Consider the following 21186-nt stretch of genomic DNA (forward strand, 5'->3'; position numbering starts at 1 on the left):
ATCTTGTTTAACATTTTTATTACTGACCTTGGCACAAAAAAGTGAGTGTGCGCTAGTAAAATTTGCAGATGACACAAAGTTGGGAGGTTTTGCTAATACCGAGGAGGACTGGAATATCATACAAAAAGATCTGGATGACCTTTTAAACTGGAATAATAGAATGGGGTGAAATGTAATAGTGCAAAGTCATGCATTTAGGGACTAACAACAAGAATTTTTGCTATAAGCTGGGAACTTATCAGTTGGAAGTGACAGAGGAGGAGAGAGACCTGGGTGTACTGTTTGATTACAGGATGACTATGAGCCATCAATCTGATGTGGCTGTGAAAAAGGCTAATGCAATCTTAGGATGCATAAGGCGAGGTATTTCCAGTAGAGACAGGGAAGTGTTAGTACCATTATACAAGGCACTGGCGAGACCTCATCTGGAATAATATGTGAAATTCTGGTGTCCCATGTTTAAGAAAGAGGAATTCAAACTGGAACAGGTGCAGAGAAGAGGTTCTAAGATAATCTGATGAACTGAAAACTTAATTTATGAGAGGAGATCAGAGAGCTTGGCTTGTTTAGCCTAACCAGAAGGCAGCTGAGGAGGAGATACGATTGCGCTCTATAAATACATCAAAGGGATAATTTAAATAAATACCAGGGAGAGAAAAGTTAAGTGCCAATGTGGACACAAGAACAAATGGATTTAAACTGGCCATCAACAAGTTTAGGCTTTAAATTAGGTGAAGGTTTCTAACTATCAGAGGAGTGAAGTTCTGGAACAGCCTTCCAAAAGAAGCAGTAGGGGTAAAAAATCTAACTGGCTTCAAGACTGAGCTTGATAAGTTTCTGGAAGGGGTGGTATCATGAGATTGCCTACAATGGCAGGTGGCCCAACGGCAAGTGCAGGTAGCAAAAATCCCCAACGGCTGGAGATGGGACACTAGATGTGATGGGCTCTGAGTTACTACAGAGAATTATTTCCCAGGTATCTGCCTGGTGGATCTTGCCCACATGCTCAGGGTCTAACTGATTGTCATATTTGGGGTAGGGAAGGAATTTCCCCCATGGTCAGATTGACAGAGACCGTGGGGCACTTATGCTTTCTTCTACGGCATGGGGCAAGGGTCATTTGCAGGTTTAAACTAGTGCAAATGGTAACTTGAAGTCTTTAAACCATGATTTGAGACTTCAGTAAGTCAGCCAGAGATCTATTTCAGGAGTGAGTGCTCAGGTTCTGTGTCCTTTACTGTGCAGGAGGTCAGACTAGATGATTACGATGGTCCCTTCTGACCTTAAAGTCTATGTGTCTATGAGTACATGGTGATGGATGATAAACTATTCCAATTAACACTTACTGAGAGAGAGATTGCAACCTCATGGTTAGCGGCAAATAAGGTATTAACATTCTGAACTCCCATTTTGTACAAAAATATAGGCAGGATCAGGCCCAAGAATAATATTCTGTGCTTTATACATAGCACTTTTCCTCCAAGCCTATCTCAAATGGGTTTACAAAAGGTGATACAGTAACCTGAGTTAATGTCATAACAAGATGAGATGTCACATCTTCACATTACTCAGTGGAGTTAATGTGCAACATAGTGCAGCACAAAAAGTATCCTGAAAGTATTATCACTACATTATTCAATGATTAAATTTATTATTTTCACAGGTTCCTTGTATTCTGCATGGTAGCCAATTCTTTTAACAGGTACGTGTTTGGGAAGATACCATTGTCTTACACTATGCAATAGATTTTGCTTAAATATGTAGAATCCTATTAAATTTAATTTTCTATCCAACTTTCCCCAGGTTTGACATTCAATAGAGCTTCGCAGTACATGCTTAGTGAAGAGAATAAACTACCTTCCACCAGTTTATTCTTTTGACAGTTACATGCAGTCTCTGCTCAAACAGGGCTTGACAGCGTCTGATAGTCTAACTTCAGTTACATCCAAGTCAGTTCAGTTTGTTAAGGAGACAGCTGAAAGCATTCAAGTATGTCTGAATCAGAGGGACCAATATACATATTGAATCTACTTTTCAGGGTACAGCAAGGGATCAATGAAGGCCCTTGCAGTACATAGTGAATTGCTGTGCCTGAGTTGGAACAAATAGCTGTTTTACCTGTGTAAGACTGGAGCAGACCTACTGCATCCAGGAGTGCTGGAGAGAACAATGCTTACTAGAAGTCTTTGCTTCATCTCTAGCAAAAGGGTGCTAAACCTCCATGGGATGACAGATTCGCTTTCCCTAGAAGTTTTCAGGATCTGCAGCACTGGGTGGCCATATTCCTCTTCCCTCAGTGGCTCCTTCACATTTCCCTTAGAAAGAAGTATTTGAAGGAAACTCTAGCTTTGCTATGTTTCTTATACCTATCCCAGGGCTATTTCTGTAGGAGGGCAATATCAGGCCCTGTATCTGAAAACCAAAATATATTCATACAAGACAAGTTACTATTTAGGAATACCTTTGCACCTAGTAGGAAATCTTAAAACAAACCCATTAGCTGCCACAAAGGTGATACTGGCCAATTTTTAAAACTTCTCTCTCATTTCTGCATAATAAAGAATAGCTGGAATTTGTTCAAACTTTCAGAAACACACACACACACACTAAGCACTTCTGGGTTGCAACCAAGCTTGAGAAATGTCTGAAAAATGAGGCATTAAGAAAGCTGTAAGCAAGTGAAAATTAGAGTTCAGAGTAAGCTTTAACTTGTAACTATGTTTTTACTGCTGCACGGCTATACCAGTAGATTTTTCCATTTAGCAATGCATTTGTAAAAGCACCCATCACCATGGTATCTTGGTACTCTTTCAGTAGATTTTATTCACAGAAACAATTAAGTTACAGATCCTCTGTTTTATAGAATTGCCCAAAAGCCTTTTTTCCTTTATTTTAAAAAAATCCAATATTTTGTACTGACAATGATGTAAGAAAAAACAAACATCCAGTTTAGGAATAGTCAATACAAAAGCAATTCTTCAACAATTCAAATACTGGAAATTCTGGAAAATACAGATAAACCAGAGGAACGTATTTGAGGAAGAAAAGGATATATCCTAGCGTCTGAAGCCTAACCATGTGATATATCCTAACCTCTGAAGCCTAACCATGTGACAGGCAGAGGGTCAGCATCAGAACAACAGCCTGGAGCCAAGAGGCCAGATGCCATTGCTGGAAGAATTACTTCATCTGCTTGTCACCTGGAATCTGTAGTTACCACCTATGCCAACAAAGTGACTGTGACCTCTTTCAGACTTAGGTAATCAGAGTTAAAATTTTACTTACAAATAGTGATCTTCATTAAACATTTCTCTTCTTTGCTTTTCTTGTTGCCTTCTTTTTTCTTCCAGTTTATCAGCCTGCAAAATTGAAGAGATTAAGAATTAAGTGAGAAATGAATGATTTCACTACTTATTTTTGTTTTAATAATCCATTAGATTTCAAACCCAAGCATGCAACAGCCCAAATCACAGGAAAAATATTTTAAAGAAGGTTCAGCCTAGACTGTACTCTTAAAAACAGACCAATAGTCAAATACCTCCTGGCAGCAGGGTCAAAAGACTAATTTAACATGTATAAAAAAATTCAGTATAATAGGTCAGATTTTCATCAGAGACCCAGTTATACTTCCTAATTCTCCAGCCACTAAATCAGGTTACTACTACAATAAATTAATTTGATGTAGGTTTCCTTGAGGTTGCTTTGAGAATGTGCTCCATCCTTCGAGATGTGGGGGTGGTGGTTGGCTTACATACTTATATGCCCCCATTTCCATACTGTTTATCCTAGTATCCCTATTATACAGATGGGGAACAGAGTCAGAGAGACTAAATGTCTTGCACAAGATCCCAGAGGAAGCACATAGCAGGGCAGGGAATTGACCCACGGTCCTCTTAGTCTGCTTCCCTAACCCCTGGACTATCTTCCCTCTCTAGGAACTAGCACTGCTGGCTTATAGCAGCCGACAATGCATGCCAACCAGAGGAACTATCAGCTGACAGCTGCAGCTAGATTCTGGCAGTGCAAATGAGTCAAAGCCAACAGAATAGAATCTGGCCCAAATGGCCTAATTAATCCCATCAGAAACTGGGTGATAACTTGTGCACACAAATACACAAGCATTTGCTGGTACAAAACCAATTTGTGCATGCAAATCACTGAAAAAAGTGAGTTCATTAGAGATCCGAATGCAAATGTATGCACATACATATGGAAATCAGAGTTTTGGCTTCTTAAGGCCAAATTATGGCTGAAGCTAAACCTATGCAGATAATGGGGCAGAGGGGTGGGATGGGAAGGCATGCATGTGTGCACACATCCCCCCCCTTATGTGTTCTCTTACTGCATTCAGGACTCCTCTACATGGGGAAATTGACTGGAATAGCTGCTGCTGAATAAGCAATTCCATAATAGCTCCCCATATTAGCAGCATTCTTGAATTAAAAACCCTTATTTTATTCCAGAATAATTACTCTGCTTTGGAATTGCATTAAGTGTTCCAGCATAAAAGAATTTATTCCAGAATAGAGCATCCTCATAGGGAGTGGTTCTGCTGCGATAGCTACTCCAGTCAATTTCCTCACATAGACAACGCCTTAAATACTACACCCACTGAGAAAGTGTCAGCTGAAATTCTGGCACCAAGAAAATCCATAGTACATTCAGTAGCACAAATAATACAATATAGGATCTCCAACCTAAAACTGCATACAACATTTAGAAGCCAGTAGCATAAAGCTGGTCTGTGGAGGGCTTTAAAAGTAAGCAGTATAAATTTTGAAGTAAAACATAAATAAATAAATAAAACTTTGCAGCAGCACAGAGGTATTTCCTGTAAATTAATTCCAGTGAAGAAGGTAAGTAGCCACGTTTTGTGCAACACGTGGTCTCTGGATGACCAGTTAAGACACTTCACTGTATTTTAAGCAAAAAATCAAGAGTTCCAAATTTTCATTTCAATTCTGCTATATTTTTAAATTGTAAGATGCCTGTTTGGTGAAACATTAAGTTTTCACACCACAAGCACTGATGTTATAGCATACCAGACAACTATCCCTAATTTTCAAAATGATGGAAAAGTATTGGACAAACAAACAGGTACTGAGATCTGATGAGACAGTTATTTTGCCTCAGCTGAATTCAGGGTTTTTTCCCCTTTTAATATATATGGCTAATGAAAGACTGTTTAGAGGAGGCTTGTGAAACAAATCACTACAGTAGGTAAATCAGTCTTCAGTTTGCACTGAGTAAAGCCATATTTGTCTAATGTCTGCCGATTGCACCATATTTTGTAAGTGGCTCAGTAACTAAATGAGCAAGTGCAACAGTGATGTGGGCATAACCTGGGGGCAGATTTTGAAGGGGAAAAAAAAATCAAATCCTCATTCAGTAAGCTACCCTTTAGCTCATGTAAGCGTATGAAACGCTATAAGCAGAAGTACTGAAATGAACAAAAATACTGGTGCATACAGAATTAAAGAATGCAAAGCAATTAAAATAAGTATCTTGATACAGGTATCAAAAGCAAAGAAAAGGCCAGAGCAGGGGTCGGCAACCTCTGGCACACAGCTTGCCAGGGTAAGCCCCCTGGTGGGCCGGGCCAGTTTGTTTACCTGCTGGGTCAGCAGGTTCGGCCGATCGTGGCTCCCACTGGCCACGGTTCGCTGCTCCAGGCCAATGGGGGTCGGGGGAAGCCGTGGCCAGCACATCCCTCGGCCTGCAATGCTTCCCGCTGCACCCTTTGGCCTGGAACAGCGAACCACAGCCAGTGGGAGCCTCATGATTAAAATCCAGAGACTGAGCTCTGGTGCCTCAGTTAATAACAGCAATATGACAGTGAGACTAAGGTGGTCTATGAAGTAGCCAAGATTCAACCTATTTAAGGTTTCTGTGGTAGGTTAAAACCAATACCCATTTATTTCTGGGTGCATTTAAAGGAAGCCTGTGCAAATTGCTTGGCACAGAAGTAATGTGCTCCATGTAAGCAGAGCCCCTCACATGGGCAGATACATTTTGTGCAACTTAGAACTTTTTTTTTTTTTTTTTTTTAAGATTCCTGCAGGAATCCACAGTTGTGTCTCAGTGTCAAATATACCAAGAGTAGCCGACGGATGTAGAAAAATCAACAGGGACACATGACTTTTATCCCTCATCGATGAAATGTCCATGCCATACCTGGCCCTAAAATAAGACTGATCAGTGTCAGAGGAAATCTGAACCCATCAGCTATTGCCAGAGTGTCTTCAAACACCACCTTCCACAAAGTGACAATGAGAGAGATTATTGGTATCACAAGTGGGCTTAGGTTCACCAGATAGCAAGTGTGAAAAATCAGGACAGGTGTGTGTGGGGGCGGTAAATAGAAGCCAATATAAAAAAAAAACCCAAATATCAGGACTGTCCCTATAAAATTGGGACATCTGGTCACCCTATGCGGGCTTCCATGAATAAGGACAATGCTTGTTAAAGGGAAGTTGGCACTCTGACCTCCCAAAGAGACAAATGGACTGCTCACTTCAACAACAGATCCACTATCTCAAGAATTTAACCACCAGATGGTCGTGAGTCCCTCTTACTGGCAGTGTTGGAAGGCTCCCCAGAATGATGGAAAACTCCCTAGCACTGCAGGACTCAAGAGGGCACTATTGGCTGAAACACCAGCCATGTTTGTCTCCTCCAGACATATTTTTGTTCATACAGAAAAGCAGGGATGTGTCACATCAGAGTGATTTTGTGTATGAAATAGAAACGGCAGGAAATATTGGACTACAATGGATAAAGGCAGCAAGGATTCTCCAATAACTACCATGCAGAATAGGGCTTGAACTAACTGGCCACTGCACTAGCCTTTCACCTCTATCAGGTTAGCTTGAAATCCTTGCTTCGTTCATAAATGAAAGATCTCAAACATCACAAAAACAATTCACAACTGGCACTCTCTCTTCAAAGAGGGCCAGGACTAGAACAGCTGTGGTACTGTAGATAAATATGTTGGAGTGCATTAGGAGAGATGTGTATAGAAAGGCTGCAAAATTCCTGGCTTCAGCAAATACTAAAAAATGAAAAAAGCCTGCTAATACACAGTTACTTGTTACTAAAATACAGAGCACATTGATAAGACAAGATTTAATTCCATATTGTTTTCTTTATCATAAATGGCAGTTCTCTCCATTTAAAAAGACCCTTATTTAGAGAGATACCCACAGCAAAAAGTTAGTTACGTGCAATAGTATATTCAGTTCATTTAATTTGAATCTTTACACATTTAACTATATAACTTTGGAATATGCACAGGAAATGCTAATGGAATAACAAGCTTATAGACCAGAACATGCCAGACAGAGAAAACAGATCTGATCCAATCATACTGCATTTGATCTCAGGAAACCTTGCTGCTCCAGAAACAGGTGCTTTCAGAAGTTTTGAGCTATGGGTGGGGATGTCTTGTTCAGGGTTTTACACCTGTACCATTTACACTGATGGCATGAGTTCAGCTTTACCTACCTTTCCCCACCCTTAGAAGCTTTTGCAGGATTTTTATTCTAATGACTCTACAATAAAGTTCAAGTTAACTTCAGTTTCTATCAGGATGAAGTTCTCATTCTGAAGGGCCTCTGGAACTAACCCCTGTGTGGGCTTCTGAGATTTGAAGTCTCTAAAGCTCAGCACTATCTGGAATTGTAAGAGAGTCTCCTTAAAAGGCACCAGGAATGCTGCCTCTGGTCATCTATTCCCTCCATTCCTACAGATTATGTACATCCACATACATGGAAAATGGACATCTTCACTAATATCAGATGGTCTCCACTAAAATTTCTCAGCGAATGCTCCAGCATCATCACCTAGACAAGACGAGGCTGATGGGGGGGGGGGGGAGAGGGGGAGGCGAGGGGAAAACGAGGAAGGACTTGCAGGATTTACATAGCTCAGTGATATTTGATTAGCAGTCTTGAAGATTCCATATAGAATCTCAGGGAGTCTGCAGAGCTGATCTGTGCTCCTCACACTAGCTTGGATTACAGGTACAAGAGCAAGATTGATGATCGCTCCTAGCCTAGGTTGATAGACACAAGATAACAAGGAGAACACCAGGCAAACAAATCAATTCTGTAAAAAAAAAAAAAAAAAAAAAAAAAAAAAAAAAAAAAGACCACTGAGATCCACCCTTCTCCTGTCCACCCTATTGTGCCTCCCAGAAGCAAGAGGCACAATAGGGTGGACAGGAGAAGATAATAGGGATAAGAAGAGAGTGTATGATTCTATTTTCCCTCCCCAGAACAAGAATTATTCTCTGCAGCAAGAGAAGGTAGGAGATGACATTGAGCAATATCACATACAGAGGTTGCATCTATACATAGTAACATTGATTTATGATGCATCATCCTTACACAAACTCCTCTTCATTATTTGAGCATCTCAGCACAACGTCTAATCATCACACGTTATTTTGTAACTCTTTCCCAACAAACATGAAACTTTCACAGCTGGAGAACAACCTTGCCATTCATTGCCCTGCTGACACAGCTATCTAGCCTTTCAAATAGTCATGCAATTTATTTTTATTAAATGAATAGTGACTTTGCCAGAAAAAAGAAAATCAGAAACCTCGCCCTGCCCCATATCTTTTAGAAATCCTCCTTTTGATCAAAGACATGCACCTAATTGATGCTCTGCAGGTGCAGCTGGCAATTCTTCTAGTTTTCAGCTAGATTAGACATCATTTGCAAACAAAACAAAAACAAAAATCAACACTGTTCCATGGATAACCAGGGCCAAACTCTGTTTTGACTCAGCAGGGACAAAGTTCTAAAGAATTGGAAGCTTCATTTTTACTCTTGCCTTCCCTTCCCATTTCTTCTTCAGATCACAAGTGATATGTCTGCAACCGAGCTGAGATTGTTGGGAGCACAAGCCAAATCAACAACCTTCTGTGGCTTTGTAGTTCACTGCATATCTTTTCTATGAAACAGGGTAGATTATTCAGCATGTTAATATATTTCAGTCAAAATCCCCACCAGTCCCCCGGTTACTACAAAAAACCATCTTCAGACTAGCTGATTATTTTTAAAGTTCCCTTTGATACCTATTTACTTATTTGGTTTGCAAGATTCCCCAACTTGCTTTAAAAATATGAATTTAATTCTAGGAAATAAACAGTTTGTATGGTAGAGGTATTTGCTATGATATTGCACTTTTAAATGAAATCACTATTTAGAATTTTACTACCTACAAGGCCTATAAACATTTTACATTCTGTGGATGAGAATGCCAGGAACTGTAAAAGCAGGAAAACAAAACTGCTACATCAATACTTTTTCCGGGTATAACTGTAGTTACAGCAGACTTGAAACTTGTCCGTTGTCATGGACAATAATTCAATATCATATATAAAAGTGAATAAAGTTTGTTTCTCTTTTCCCCTCCCTCCATCATAAATGCTCACAGAAAAGCCTGGAGAAGGGGGATTTTTGTGCATGGGTTTGTAAATATTCATGATAGTTTTGCAAGGTTCCAGGAGTAGCCACTGAAGACCTCAATACTGCAAGTTTTATATTTCCCATTATAGATAAGTTAATAGCTCAAGAATTCCTGAAGTAACCCTGGGAGTCTAGTAATTTTGATCTCTAGACTGAAGATTATTCTTAAAGGGGTCTTTACCACTTGACCTTAAAACCTAAACTGTGCCTCCATGACACAATCAGTGGCCTATCATTAGAAGATTCTTTATTGTCATGTTATATTCTGAATGAAGTGCTACCATATCTCAAACAACAACAACAAAAACCTGAAAGGTTATTTATGAAGGTTTATTCAGCTGTAAGATGTCACCAGGAAGACTAAGAGCTTCTTTGTAGAAGAGTCTGTAGATAAGCAACATTTGTGAAACAAACAACTAAGGGGTACTAGAATGGAGGGAGTTACCTTTTGTATAGTGACTGACCTTGGAAAGGAGGCCGTTTAAAATCAAATATTAATGTATATCTGGAACTGTGACATGCTCTTATTGAAAAGCAAGGGGCCTGCAACTGAGATGCTTTTAGGCTGAGCTCACATTCTTTTCTCAGCTGATAGGCTGAGTATAGTCTAGAGTCATGGGTCCAAATTCTGGCCCCTCCTCTGACCACTTTACATGGCTCCAGAAGACTAAGGAGGCATTCTTTCTGCACAGGGCAGTGTACAAAACCCTACGCTGACCCCATCACAGTCCCTAGTACAGAATTGAGAGCACTTTGCGATCTGGAAATTTTGGCCTGTGGCTCTGCTGGAAGGGTTGTGGGGAAGAGGACTGATATAACTTATGCTAAAGGCCATATTAGCCCCCAGAGGAACCTAGACTCTTGAAAGTGCAGCACAGAATCTGCCTCAGGACTTTGAAGGTCCAACAGCCAAGAGATTGCTACTATGTGACAAAAAGTTAGCCATGCGATTATTTTTGACTGAAAGATGGGGTGAAAGCTTGGAAGGGATGGTTTTGTGTTCCCCCAAGCAGGTCTCTCTAATCTTTTAGAGCATTTTAATGTCTGTTTTTGCTTCTGTAAACTGTCAATACATACAAATTTTGTATTCTAAACTGAAGTCGCCTGTAACCTGCATAAAAGTGGTTCTAATTAGTCTCCCAAGGGTTTCTTAAAGACACCGTATCCCTGTCCTCTGGAGGGAAGCAGAGACCAGGGGTGTGAAGTTGTGTCAGCATACAGAACATTCTCTGTCCCAAGTAGCATCAGGAATGGGGAGAAAACTTCAGCAATTACTGCTTTCTTAAAAGATTGGGTCCAACATCTTGGGGGGCAGGGCAGGGGAAGGACAATTGGCCCTTTTACTGGCAGAGGAAGGCAAAGGTGGAAGCCTGCATACTGGAAAAGGGAATGTGAGAAGGCTGCAGTCTGCCTTATAGAGCAAAGCCACAGAAGGACCTATGGGGATCATTATGGGCACAAGGCAATCTCACAGGCAGCCTTTTGAATCCCTAATGTATCCAAAAGAATGGAGGCTGGTGCTATTGAGTAGACAGACAACCTTTACATCTCCACACAATGGGGATTTGGGGTGGGGGCAAAGAGTGGCCTGGAGAAGATTTTCCCAGAAAATGTTTCCAATTTTTGATGAAAAACAATGCCACATGGTTTAGCCCAGCCATGTTGGAAAATCATAATTATATCTTGGGGCATTTTATATGTGTTTACACTGTCTTGATAAAACATTTTGGTCCACGGCTCATATACAGATGGGACATTCAAGCTAGTCAGCTAGCACAACTCAGTAAGGTGATGGACAAGTAGGAACTCTGATACTGCAGTGCTGGCATTACCACTGATGCAGGTCTGCAGATAGAAAGAGAGCAAAAGAAGGTAGGCACGATAACATATCAGTGAGCATTGCCATGCACACTATCAGTGATAGTGTGGCTGATAGGTCATTAATGAGTAGATGGGGTGCCACAATACATGGGCTCTTAGAGGCCACATGTGACCACATAGTATTATTTAAGAACTGGACTCTGAGGCTTCAATAGGTCCATGGATTTCATCCTGAGCTTCCACAATTTCTTTTGAAGTGCTCCCGAGATTGGGGCAAATAGCTCCCAACAAAACCATGTCTGCACTTACCACTTGGGGAGGTTTGCATTTCAGAAGAATGAACAGGCTTGAAAGTTTGCAGTTTGGAAGAAGGAAGGGATACCACTTGCCCCTGGAGTTTCAGTGGAAAAAGTGTAAACCACTGTAAGGAAAATCGGTTTCACCATGACCTCAGCATATGGAGGCATTTCCATCTGAATTTGTAAGTTTACATCTGAAAGTGCAGCATTACAGAAGTTTGCCATAGGCATTAGTGGTTTTCAGACTGTGGGTTGGGACCCCAAAGTGGGTCACAACCTCATTTTAGTGAGGTCACCAGGGCTGACAGACTTGCTGGGGCTTTGGGCCAAAGGCCAAGCCCCACTGCCCCAGGGCTTCATACCTGGGTGGCAGGGCTCAGGTTCCAGGCCCTCTGCCTGGGTCTGAAGCCCTTGGGCTTTGGCCCTCCACCCAGGGTGGAGGGGTTCAGGCAAGCTCAGACTTTGGTCCCGTCTTGGGGTCATGTCATAATTTTTGTTGTCAGAAGGGGGTCATGGTGCAAGAAAGTTTGAGAACCTCTGTATAGAGCACTGTTCTGTGACTTCTTACCCTTAGTTCTGCTCTTACAGTGGACACTGTAGATGAAGCCATAATTCATCTACATCAATGGGACAACCCTTTTCAACATCAGTTGAGGAGTGTCTAGGGTAGCCATCTTCATTTCATAAATTCAAAACACATCACGCTACACCGCCAGAGGACAAGTAAAATAGAGTATTTTTGTACAGCTGCCAATGGTGAGCATTCTATTTAATACATTAAACACCCATCCTTCAGCCTTTTGAAGAGATAGTGTAATTCTGTAGATACATTCCCTGAATCAGAGCAGTTATCCTTACTGTTCTCAAGCAAAACAAAAACCAAGGTGTACCAGCCAACACAAAAGGATATTCCACAGCACCCTCCGCCCCCAGAACTGGTTTGTTTACCATTTGGGCCTCCAATATACCTTGTTTTGAAGCTAGCATGATGGAATATACAGGACCGGCGCCAGGGTTTCTCGCGCCCTAGGCGCACGGCCATTTCGTCGCCCCCTGCACTGATCTCCCGGCTCCGATGGAGCTGCCGCAGGCATTCCTGCGGAGGGTCAGTTGGTCCGTGGCTCTGGTGGAGCTGCCGCATGCATGCCTGCGGGAGGTCCACCGGAGCCGCGGGAGCAGCCGACCATCCGCAGGAATGCCTGCGGCAGCTCCACCAGAGCCGCAGACCAACGGATCCTCCGCAGGCATGCCTGAGGCAGGTCAACCGGAGCTGCCTGCCACCCCCCCGGCAAAATGCCGCCTCCTCAATCATCCTGGTGCCCTATGCGATTGCCTAGGCTGCCTAAATGGTAGCGCTGGCCCTGAGAATATACTCCCGGGCCAATAGGTGATCCTTGATCCAATAGGCATATCATTCTGGTCTGGTGACAGTCAGTCACAGGTACTTCTGGCAGATTTAACAGTTTCCTCTCTTAGAGAGAGGTGCCACAGTTGTTCCAGCTCTGCACATCTTCTTGGGGGGAACAGTTATTTCTAATCATTAGGTATATAACTCAAGTAGCCGAACAGCTTGCATGGCACCCAGAACAACCTGCTTCCCTACTACAGCCACAGAAATCAAAGGGAGTTTGTGAGCACAGCACAACATTAGCCCAGATTTCATCTAAGGGGACATGCAAAACTTCAGATGAAGGACCAGATCCTCAGCTGGTGTAAATCAGTATAGCCAACACACATGAGTCAAGGATCCATCCCATAGGATTCATCCAGGTAAAGCACTGTTCCAGTGAGATATTTTGACTAATGCAGACTCAAACAAGTCTTACCTTTTCTCTTTGAATCATTTTCATTGTCAGGATTTCAGCTTCTTCAGTCTCCTTCTTGATTCTTGCATATTCTTCTCTCTTCAGCTATATGGTATTGGGGGAAGAACACATACAGAGACAATGCAGTTTGGCTTTTGTATTGTACCTCTTCCAACCCTAAATTTTGATTCTGATGAAGTTACAAAGGAAAAAAAGTATCAAGCATGTGTGCCCCCTCACTGTAATTAGAGAACAAAGACATGAACTGTACAATAGCTCATCCATTATGTTAGTTTTGAACAATCTGTTATCAGTAGGTGGTTATGCAAGCATCCACACTGGGTCCCAGGGGTCTGTACTGGGCCCAGTCCTATTCAACATATTCATAAATGATCAGGAAAAAGGGGTAAAGAGTGAGGTGGCAAAATTTGCAGATGATACAAAACTATTCAAGATAGTTAAGTCCCAGGCAGACCGCGTAGAGCTATAAAACGATCTCTCAGAACTAGGTGACTGGGAAACAAAATGGCAGATGAGATTCAATGTTGATAAATGCAAAGTAAGGCACACTGGAAAACATAATCCCAGCTATACATATAAAATGATGGGCTCTAAATTAGCTGTGTCCACTCAAGAAAGATCTTGGAGTCATTGTGGATAGTTCTCTGAAAACATCCACTCAATGTGCAGTGGCAGTCAAAAAAGCGAACAGAATGTTGGGAATCATTAAGAAAGGGATAGATAATAAAATAGAAAATATCATATTAACTCTATATAAATCCATGGTGCACCCACATCTTGAATACTGTGTGCAGATGTGGTCGCTCCATCTCAAAAAAGATATACTGGACTTGGAAAAGTTCAGAAAAGGGCAACAAAAATGATTAGGGGTATGGAACGGTTTCTGTATGAGGAGAGATAAAAAAGACTGGGACTTTTCAGCTTGGAAAAGATGACTAAGGGGAAGGGATATGATAGAGGTCTATAATCTCATAGCTGGTGTGGAGAAAGTAAATAAGGAAGCGTTATTTACTCCTTCTCATAACACAAGCACTAGGGGCCACCAAATTAAATTAATAGGCAGCAGGTTTAAAACAAACAAAAGGCAGTATTTTTTCACACAACGTATAGTCTGTGGAGCTTCTTGCCAGAGGATGTTGTGAGGGCCAAGACTATAATACGATTAAAAAAAGAACTAGATAAATTCCTGGAGGATAGGTCCATCAATGGCTATTAGCCTGGATGGGTAGGGATGTGTCCTTAGCCTCCGTTTGCCAGGAGGTGGGAATGTGCGACAGGGGATGGATTGCTTGATGATCCCCTGTTCTGTTCATTCCCTCTGGGGCACCTGGCATTGGGCACTGTTGGAAAACAGGTTACTGGGCTAGATGGACCTTTGGTCTGATCCCGTATAGCCGTTCTTATGACGGACCTTTACAAGCATGTATGCCCTTCATAATGAGGATAAATACTTACAGCTCTGAAATGTGGGTCACTGTGTTGATTGACTGGTTACCATTTATGTAGCATGTTGAAAATATGAAGGGCAATGTTGGTGGCATTATCATTAACCTCATTACTTTAGACGTGATCTGCAACATTGTTTACAAACACTTATCAAATAGTCTTCTCATTTTCCACATTACTGTGAAGTCTTGCAAGTCCACCTTTTCTTTGTCTCTTTTGAAGTCTCATGACTTCTATTTCTTTTGTCAAACAACTGGGAGTTCATTTTACAGCCACATGGAACAGCAGAACCTCAGAGGGAGAACACAACAACAGTATTTCCTAAATTAAACTAAAAATTACATGTATTCCTCCTGACCTTTTGCTGGTATTTAGATTGCAGGTGTCTGATGTGTTGTTTTTGCCTAGCTTCAGCCTCGGATTCTGTTCCGCCTAGAAAATACAAATTGCATTCTGCATGTTAGAAAATTTTAAGCCCAAGTGTCAGCAACAAGAGACACTGTAATATAATAAACACATTATGAAAATATTCTCATGTATGCCTAATCATGCTGATAAAAATGAGAGATCGAAGACACCTATTTTATCTTTCTGTTCAGCTCTTTTTCTAAAGTCAGTCTTTCACCAGCACAGAATATTTGTTATTTGCAGAATATTCTTCGCTGTATTGTACTTTTTACTGGTAAACGACTGAAGTTATCAGGGTTCCTCATTTTACTTGAGAGACTATTTCATGGTTTAACACTGTCTTGCCTTCTAGATTAATTTCCTGATGGTCATCCTAAGTTTTCTTTTGCTCAGTATGTTGGTGCTAGATTTTTTTTTTTCCAACCAGGGGAGGAAATTGTTTCACAAAAATACTTCTTTAAAATTGATAGAAATTTTTATTGAGGTTTCTAATTGGATGGCCCCTAACCATCAGTGAAGCACCGAACATCAGTGAAAACACAGAATTTGCTCTTTGTTAGCAAGGGGAAAAAAAACACCAATTTTTTTAAAGCAAACAAAAACCTGGTTAAAAACACAAGCTCCACCTGCATCTTAGCTTTGCCAAACTAAGGCTCAAATAGTAGGAGGTATAGTTTTCGGAGGCATAGGTCCTCTATTGAGAGCACCCAGCCTCTAACCATGAAATTGTAAACTCTAGAACAGACAGCAAGAGGGACCCAATAGATCTTCACTCCCACAGCAGGGCATGGTGAAAGAAGTGAATTGTTTTAAATCTCATTATTCTCAGTTCTTATGCTAGGCTACTCTGAACAATTCCTCTTTTCCATGATGTTCCCTCCATTTATAGAAGCCAGTCGGGTTTCCCTTTGTTGTTTGGGCAAGCTAATTCCTTGAATTGCAGCTCTATAATTATTTCTATTTTTCTTCCCTGAATTCCTTCCTATTTGTCAACATTTTTGTCTTTACAGAGGTACCCAAGACTACAAAAACTGCTTGCATTAGTGCTACATAGAGAACTATTACCTTCCTAGTCTGTGCAGACACCCTGAGGCTTAACTTTACGCACCTGTGTAGTCCCTCTAGGAATCAATGGAACTATGTAGTATGCAAGACAACATACCTTCTATTGGCACTATAATCAGCACACAGTTGGTACTATAAATAATTTTTCCAGGTTGAGCATTTTTTTTTTGTTGTTACTTCCTGAACCTTTTCTAGCCTCTCTGGGTTCCTGTGTATTATTTTTAACTCCCCTTCCTGGTATTGTCAACACTTTGCCTTTTAGTGTCATCTGCAAATTTAACGTCAGCTCCACCTCCTGATGTTAATTAAAGCCATGTGCATCATCAATCTCCAAAGCAGGCACACCACTGGACATCAGCTACTACTCAATATATTGGTGTTCATCATTACCCTTTGCTTACAGCCTGGCAGCCAGTTTTCAATCCATTCAGCAGGGCTCATATCCAAGACAGCTTGAATTAATTTTCCAAATAAGATTTTGTGAAGCAGTATATCAAATGTTTTAATCAAATCAACATGTGTTATAACTCCTGCATTCACTTTATATATAAAAAACAACAATGAAGGCTGTCAGGCATGATTTGTTCTTTATAAATTTACGCTAATTTATTGCTTAGAGTTCTATTATCTAAGGGAAAGTATGGAACTCAAATTTATTTGTTTGTTCTCTATGGTACCTGAAATTACCTAGTCCTGGAAAGGTTGGATGTCTGCCAGTCACAGAAATAGTGCAGATCTGGAATTCTTACAATATTTAATCAAGACTGAAATTCAATAATTGCTTGCCTATTTGAGGAAATCTGATGATTTGGACACTAAAAATGAAGCAGTCTCTCTAAAAAGAGTCACTCTCAGAGAAAAGGCATTAAAAGAATTTGTGATCGAATGAACCCCTTCAGTTGTGCCATTAAAGATGCCATCATGAATCTCTCCTTTCTTCAAACTTGTGCTGGCCCTCTTAAGCCCACACGAGCAAGTACAGAGCTAAAGTTCTTAACACCAGCTATTGAATATAGTGGAGATTTCTCACCAATCATCCATGTGTATTTGCTTCAATTTGGAAAGTACTAGCATTCTAAGGGTCGATGTAGCCTCCTCAAATGCATGTCAGAAACCTGTCATTTCTTCCCACATCTGATCTGTATCTACAGTGAAGTCACCAAGGAAGTAAATCTGCCTTTTAATTTGAGTTAATTATTGTGCATTTGCCACAATTCTGATTCCTTGGATGGAAGCTCTGAGGCTCCCTCTTAGTCATTCCACTCATTTTAAAGAGCTGTTGGTGGGTGTTCTCAGCTCCATAGTTTCCTTCAGATTTCTCTTTTGCCTGCCACAAGCTCTGAAGTTCTCGCTCTTTTTCCAGGGATGTAACTTGAGCCATTTCAAGAAAACGCACACGAAGGCAGCGTTAGTATTAGCACGTGTGAGCTAATAAGAGGGCAGAATGCCAAGTTCACCAGAACTTGAAAAATAAAATAACTTTCCTACTAACCACTGGGAAGCTTTCCATGGCAGAGATATGCATCTCAGGAGGATTAAGTCATCTATTTCTATAGAACTGTCACCATATACCCTTTGAACCAAGTTCTTATCCATGGTCATTAGGTATTTCCATGCACATGGAGGTGCATAGCCCTGACTACAACATGCCTTGTTTAAGAGGACCCTTGAGTCCATATCCTTTTGGATGATAATTCTGACTGGGGCAGCCTCCACCTTCTTCAACACCTTGCTAGCCTTGTCTACACTACCAAAGTTGCCCACTGGCAATGGGAGCTGCTGAAACAGGGTTGAACATGTTATACCAATATAATAAAAACCAGCAGGATCTTATTAAGAGGGGTAAGGCAAAGATGCCACATTTATTGCAAATATAATAATAAAGCAAAAGATAAAATAAACAACGTTGTTTAACTACTTATTCCTGTAAAAGCAGCAAAGAGTCCTGGGGCACCTTATAGACTAACCGATGTTTTGGAGCATGAGCTTTCATGGGTGAATACTCACTTCGTCGGACGCACGTATTCACTCACAAAAGCTCATGCTCCAAAACGTCTGTTAGTCTATAAGGTGCCACAGGACTCTTTGCTGCTTTTACAAATCCAGACTAGCACGGCTACCCCTCTGATACTACTTATTCCATATATATGTGTGAATGTGTGTGTGTGTGTATATAATATACACACACACACACACACTCAAGTTCTGTATAGGTGGTATAGTTACCAGCCTAGAAGTTGCTCATGCCAAGTTACTGGCTAGGTATCTTGGTCATGAGGATGGAGCCGAGTCTGTGTCAGATACACCTGATGCTCCTGGAGGTTGGTAGCAGAACTAGAGACTCAAAGTTCTCAGTTTTTGGAGTTTATTCTTATAGGAATTAAATTCCTATGTTAGTCTATGTGAGCTGTTTCAACCTGCTGTTGCTGACTCAAATCAGCAGAGGGCACATTTCTGGTGGCTCCACACTCTAAAGTGGCACATTCCTTCCAGGTGTTTGGAGTGAATCCCAGTTTACCCTTCGGAGGTTGTCTGGTGGTCCACTTGACACATTCTTCGGCTGATGGATCCTTTCTAGGCTGGCACCTCCCTAACCATTCACGTTGTCATAAACAGATAGTTAAGGATTAATGTCTCTTTTACCTGTAAAGGGTTAAGAAGCTCAGTGAGCCTGGTGGACACCTGACCAGAGGACCAATCGGGAGACAAGATACTTTCAAATCTTGGTGGAGGGAAGTCATTGTTTGTGCTGTTTGTTTTGTTCATTGTTCTCTCCTGACACTAAGAGGGGCCAGACATGCAACCAGGTTTCTCCAATCTTTCTGAAACAGTCTCATGTTCAAAATAGTAAGTACTAGCTAGAAGGCGGATTAGTCTTTTGTTTGTTTTCTTTATTTGCAAATGTGTATTTTGCTGGAAGAATTTTTTCCTCTGTTTGCTGTAACTTTTATCTTAGGCTAGGGGGGAGGGAGTCCCTCTAGTCTATATAAGCTGAAGACCCTGTAAATATTTTCCATCCTAATTTTACAGAGATAATTTTTACTTTTTCTTTCTTTAATTAAAAGCTTTCTTTTTTAAGAACCTGATTGATTTTTTCCCCTTGTTTAAGACCCAAGGGGATTGGGTCTGAACTCACCAGGGGATTGGTGGGGGGGAAGGAGGTGAGGGGAAGGTTAATTTCTCTCTGTTTTAAGATCCAAGGAGTTTGGATCAGTGTAACTCTCAGGGTAACCCAGGGAGGGGAAAGTCTGGGAGGGGGAATGGTTTATTTCCCCTTGTTTTAAGGCCCAAGGGGTTTGGGTCTTGGGTCCCCCAGGGAAGGTTTTGGGGGACAGGGAATGTACTAGACACTGGAATTTCTGGTTGGTGGCAGCGCTATCAGATCTAAGCTAGGAATTAAGCTTAGAAGGGTACATGCAGGTCCTCACTTTCTGGACGCTAAAGTTCAAAGTGGGAAAGATACCTTGACATACGTACATTAAGCGTTCATCAACATACATTCCATATCTTAGGCAGAGTCAATTAACGGCTTAAGGCTCACAGCAGGAGTGGTAACATAGTGTCCACTTCAAGAGCAAAGTCAATTAACTTGTTTGTAAGTTTTACATAGTAATAGAGTATCTTTCACAGGACAGATACAATCAATGTTTTCCGCAGACAGGAGCTTACAAGTTTTAACAGCAGAACTAAAAGATTTTTGTACTTCATGAAACTGGGGGTCGGGGGATTCACTGTCAGTTGGGGGAACCACTGTTAGTACCTTCTTTAATATCCCTACAAACATGGTTTGATAGGAATTATCAACAAGGACAAGCCACGTTCAGCATAATTTCAGATAGGATAGTGAAAGCCTGTTGCTGATTGTTTATCCAGAGGGGAGGAGGACTCTTCAACACAGAAGTTGGGAGAGAGGCAGAGTGGAGGAGAACTCTCTCTGCTCAGCAACTAGGATGCAGACAGTAAACCCTTCTCCCCCGCAACACACACTGAGCCAGGACAAGAGAATGACAGTTTCTTTTCCTTTCCAGTAGCTGGGAGATGCAGTTTCAAAGTTAAACACCAAGTACCTAGTGGTTGATATGGAAGAGGGTGCCGTAGCATAGGAATCCCAGCACCTTCCTCCCTAGAAGATGGGCAAGGCGTGGGCTTTTCACTTCTGCAACATTCTACCACCACTCTTCCATCTAAAGCATTCATTCATTCTTGAGCTAATAAGTTTAGACCTTCAGTTCCTAAATATCTTGCAAGCTTTTCAAACCTTGCAGTTCACTTCCACCTACCATACACCTCCTTAGCCTTGTATTCTACCCCTTTCAAGATCGCTTGAAAGAAAGATTTCACTCCAGTTTTACGTACTGTTTTCCAGTTACGCTGTTCTTATTTAAAACAAAACAACTACAAAGGTTGGTTTGTGAATGAAGTTTCAACTTCATCAATACAAACAGTCTCTCTGTGCATGAGGGTAGGCAAAAAGTCACCTTAACTTTTCTGCCTACCTTCATACATAGACAGCAAAATTGCAGCAACCTGGATCTCAAATTTCATAGAAATGTAGGACTGGAAGGGACCTCGAGAAATTATCAAGTCCAGCCCCCTGTGCTGAGGCAGGACCAAGTAAACCTACACCATCTCTGATAGGTTTTTGTCCAACTAGTTTTAACAAATAAAAAAAAATACAAAAGATAGGGATTCTCTTGGAAGCCTATTCCAGAGCTTAACTACCCTTATTGTTAGACTGTTTCCCCTAATATCTAACCTAAACGTTCCTTGCTTCAGATTAAGCCCTTTACTTCTTGTCCTGCCTTCAGAGGACAATAAGAACAATTGATCAACATCCTTTTTATA

At 41.2% G+C, this 21186-nt stretch overlaps 1 protein-coding gene across 1 annotated transcript in view; it reads right to left on the reverse strand.

Annotated features, from left to right (window-relative positions):
• EPSTI1 (epithelial stromal interaction 1) overlaps positions 1-21186 on the reverse strand; it is a 95465-nt gene that overhangs the window by 54869 nt on the left and 19410 nt on the right. The window contains exons 4-6 of the mRNA XM_050951016.1: positions 15227-15300; positions 13423-13506; positions 3286-3359 (exon numbers count right to left, since the gene is read on the reverse strand). Coding sequence (XP_050806973.1) covers positions 3286-3359; positions 13423-13506; positions 15227-15300 — 232 coding nt within the window. The remainder of the gene's footprint in view (positions 1-3285; positions 3360-13422; positions 13507-15226; positions 15301-21186) is intronic.

Source organism: Gopherus flavomarginatus, chromosome 1, assembly GCF_025201925.1.
Source record: "Gopherus flavomarginatus isolate rGopFla2 chromosome 1, rGopFla2.mat.asm, whole genome shotgun sequence".
Classification (NCBI taxonomy): Eukaryota; Metazoa; Chordata; order Testudines; family Testudinidae; genus Gopherus; species Gopherus flavomarginatus.